The sequence below is a fragment of the Euphorbia lathyris genome, chromosome 2, assembly GCF_963576675.1.
Source record: "Euphorbia lathyris chromosome 2, ddEupLath1.1, whole genome shotgun sequence".
In the NCBI taxonomy this organism is placed as follows: Eukaryota; Viridiplantae; Streptophyta; class Magnoliopsida; order Malpighiales; family Euphorbiaceae; genus Euphorbia; species Euphorbia lathyris.
The window spans coordinates 45,877,143-45,880,216 of NC_088911.1; the positions used below are offsets into that span (position 1 = coordinate 45,877,143).

Below are 3,074 nucleotides of genomic sequence, written 5' to 3' on the forward strand. Positions count from 1 at the left end.
GGAGACCAAGAAGCCAGACAAATGTTTGCATCTTTTTTGGGTGTTTCTTTGGTATCTTGGAAGAAAAAATAATAGGAACTTTCAGCAAATCTTCATCTGAGGTTGTATACAGGGCAATGACAGCAACATCATGCTAGTTAAAATGGTTGACATACAGTTTAACTTAGTTTATTTTCGATTCACTATGCATTCATAACGAAATTTTCTTAATACTTACTCATTTTTCAGTTAATAAGCATTTTGAACAGCTATCTATTTATAAGTACTTGATGTATATTTGAACATTGTAAAACAAAGCATGAAACAGAATCATGCATTGGCAATCACAATCAATTGCTTGCCTACATTTCTTCCAGAAAACAAACCAACTAAGGCAGCTGCTCCATTTTCTAGCCCTTGAGCTTTGTCTTCAACATATACTATTTTCCCTTGTCTGATTTTAGGCAAAATCATTTCCAAGAACTTTGGATAGAGATGATAGAAATCAAAAGCAAGGAATCCTTGCATTCTGATACTCTTCAGAATAAGCTGCCCTAGACAGTATATTCCCTGGGGCTGTTCAAGGTTGTACTGAGATATCAGACCACATACACTTATTCTACCATTCTTTCTCATGTTTAGTAGCACTGCATCCAGCATTTTTCCACCCACATTTTCGAAGTATATATCTATCCCTTTTGGAAAGTACCTGCATTTTACATTAATTTCTACTCAGTTTTCTCATTCTGGTACGAATTTAGGAGTTCCTTTATTAACAGTTCTTTCTTGTTTTCATCATTCCAACCAAACATATACTGACCTTTTCAAAGCTGCATTGAGGTCCTCTTCTTCTTTATAATTGAAAGCCTCATCGAATCCGAATTTGTTCTTCAACAAATCAACCTGAACGGTAGCAGAGGATTAAAGTAGGCATACAGGTAAAGAAAAGAATAACAACATTAACCAATGAAGCCTTTTTTGTATATCAAATTTATGTTAAAGATAGTTAAAATTAATCTATAGAATCAAGAATATTGTCAATCTAAAGCAGGAATATGATGAGGAATGACTAGGAGATTAATTACTTTCTCTTGAGTTCCTGCACTCCCAACAACATAGCAGCCAGATAACTTTGCAAACTGCCCAACAAGCTGACCTACTGCACCAGATGCTGCTGAAACAAACACATACTCTCCCTCTTTAGGAGAACATAGCTCAAAAAACCCTCCATAAGCCGTAAGTCCAGGCATTCCTACAAATTCCCAGTTTCAGCAAGATTATCATTATAGTCTGATTTCTATATTAATTACTCAATGATTGATTAAGCAGTCAGTCATATATTACCAAGAATCCCAGTGTAATAGGAAAGGGGTAAGTCCGTGTCTTCAATTTTAAAGAGTGCCTCAGTTTTTGTAATGAGACTGTACTCTTCCCAGCCAGTTATTCCCCATATCAAGTCTCCTGTCTTGAAGTTTGGATGTGCTGATTCTATAACTTTTGAGACTCCATAGCCACTTATTTCCTGTAAAGTTGGGAATAATCAATTTTTATTGCCTGTAAAGTTTGGATAGTAAACAAAGACTCTATCAAACTGCAGATAAAAATGAGAAATTACTAGTATACCGAGCCAAGCTGGAAGGAACCAACATATCCTTGAATTTGGCGGTTAGCCATTCTGGTTCTCATATAAGGATCACAAGAGAGGTAGAGATTTTTAACCAGAAGCCCATTATTACAATCTTGTGGAATGTTAAGTTGGATGGTAGAAGTGGTCACTTGAAGGTCTGACTCTTTAGGAAAACCAGTCACGTATTCCTTCAGTATCACCTGCTTATTGCTCACAACTTCAGCCATTGTTTGCCTTGACTGCAACTAACTAGTTTCTGCCTACAAATTGCATTAATTTATATAGAACCTGGTCTGCATAGTTTTACCCGAGACGTTTTTGTCTTTCTTCTCTTGGAGCAACTAGTCTTTTGTGTTCTTTTATGGAAGCAATCCAAAGGCATTTTTGTCTTTCTTTTTTGGAAGTGGAAGGAAGGCCGGATGAAGCATCTTCAAATTTCCGTGTACCAAGAGTAGGAGAGACATGCAGAAAGTGGATGTGTCTTAGTTATGCCTGAAAATGTCTTTTAAGTGATCAAAATTAATTAATATTGATTAAAAATTTCACCATCAGATCAGATGACAGGTGTGCATTTTCTAGCTTATCATATATCATTTGTTTTTCTTTGAAAGGATTAATCTAATGATGTAAATATTACAGAAATTGCAGGTTAGTTTATTAAAGAGCTATAGAGGAGATAAGCATCCTAAGAGAGAGAACCATTTTAAAGCACAAGATATGTCAAGGGTAATAAGGTTACAGGTGAAGCATTTGTAAGGTCCGGACACAATTCCAAAATCATAATGGAGTTATTGAGAAGGTTGAAGAAAAAAGAAAAGTCATTGGGTGTATTAGTATAGTTGTTAAATCGAGATTTGACGACTCGAAATCTCATTTTATGAATCGGGAATTGAATCGAATTATAAGATTCAGATCAAATTCAAAAGACTATAAAAAAATAAAATATTAACTATATTTAATTTTAAATATTGGTCTAAAAATACAATTTTAATATTTAAATAGAAATTATATCAAGTTATCAAAAGAAAAGACAGACGGGTCGTAGAAAAGTAGAAAATAGAAAGAATAGAGAGTTGAAGAAGATAATAACAAATAAATAGAAAAGAAAGAGGAAAATTTTTGGAATTTGTAAAGTGAAGAGTCATCTAATTGAAACTATTTCTATTTCATAACTTCTGTATGTTTTTTGTTTTTATAAAGTCAAAAGTCATTTCTTCAGAACTTCTTGTACTATACGTTTTTGAATTGTTAAAAATTGAAAAACATTTTTTTAATAGTAGTCTGAATCGACCGAATGGAGTGACTCGCGATTCATGGCTGATTCATGAAGCTTTCGAATCGTACTATAGATACGACTCGAATTCTTCATGAATCCAATCGAATAGTACGAGTGGAACGACTTGTATGATTCAAACAACTATATGTATTAGAAATAGTAGTTGGGAGTTGGGGATATTTTGGCTTTAAG

At 34.0% G+C, this 3,074-nt stretch overlaps 1 protein-coding gene across 1 annotated transcript; it reads right to left on the minus strand.

Moving 5' to 3' along the window:
• Positions 1 to 282: 282 nt before the first annotated feature.
• On the minus strand, positions 283 to 1,833 carry LOC136220377 (2-alkenal reductase (NADP(+)-dependent)-like). The gene is made up of 5 exons (XM_066008199.1): positions 1,603 to 1,833; positions 1,324 to 1,501; positions 1,065 to 1,231; positions 800 to 882; positions 283 to 688 (listed from the first exon to the last, which is right to left on the minus strand). Exons 1-5 carry the CDS (start codon positions 1,831 to 1,833, stop codon positions 310 to 312), a joined length of 1,038 nt encoding a protein of 345 aa, XP_065864271.1. The 3' UTR covers positions 283 to 309.
• Between the last annotated feature and the right edge of the window lie 1,241 nt (positions 1,834 to 3,074).

Excerpts from the sequence above, each read along its gene's own strand:
- LOC136220377 (XM_066008199.1), bottom strand. The coding sequence starts at position 1,833 with ATGGCTGAAGTTGTGAGCAATAAGCAGGTGATACTGAAGGAATACGTG. Across the intron at positions 883-1,064 it reads GTGCAGGAACTCAAGAGAAA|GTTGATTTGTTGAAGAACAA; the intron begins GTAATTAATCTC and ends GCTACCGTTCAG. Across the intron at positions 689-799 it reads CTCAATGCAGCTTTGAAAAG|GTACTTTCCAAAAGGGATAG; the intron begins GTCAGTATATGT and ends TGTAAAATGCAG.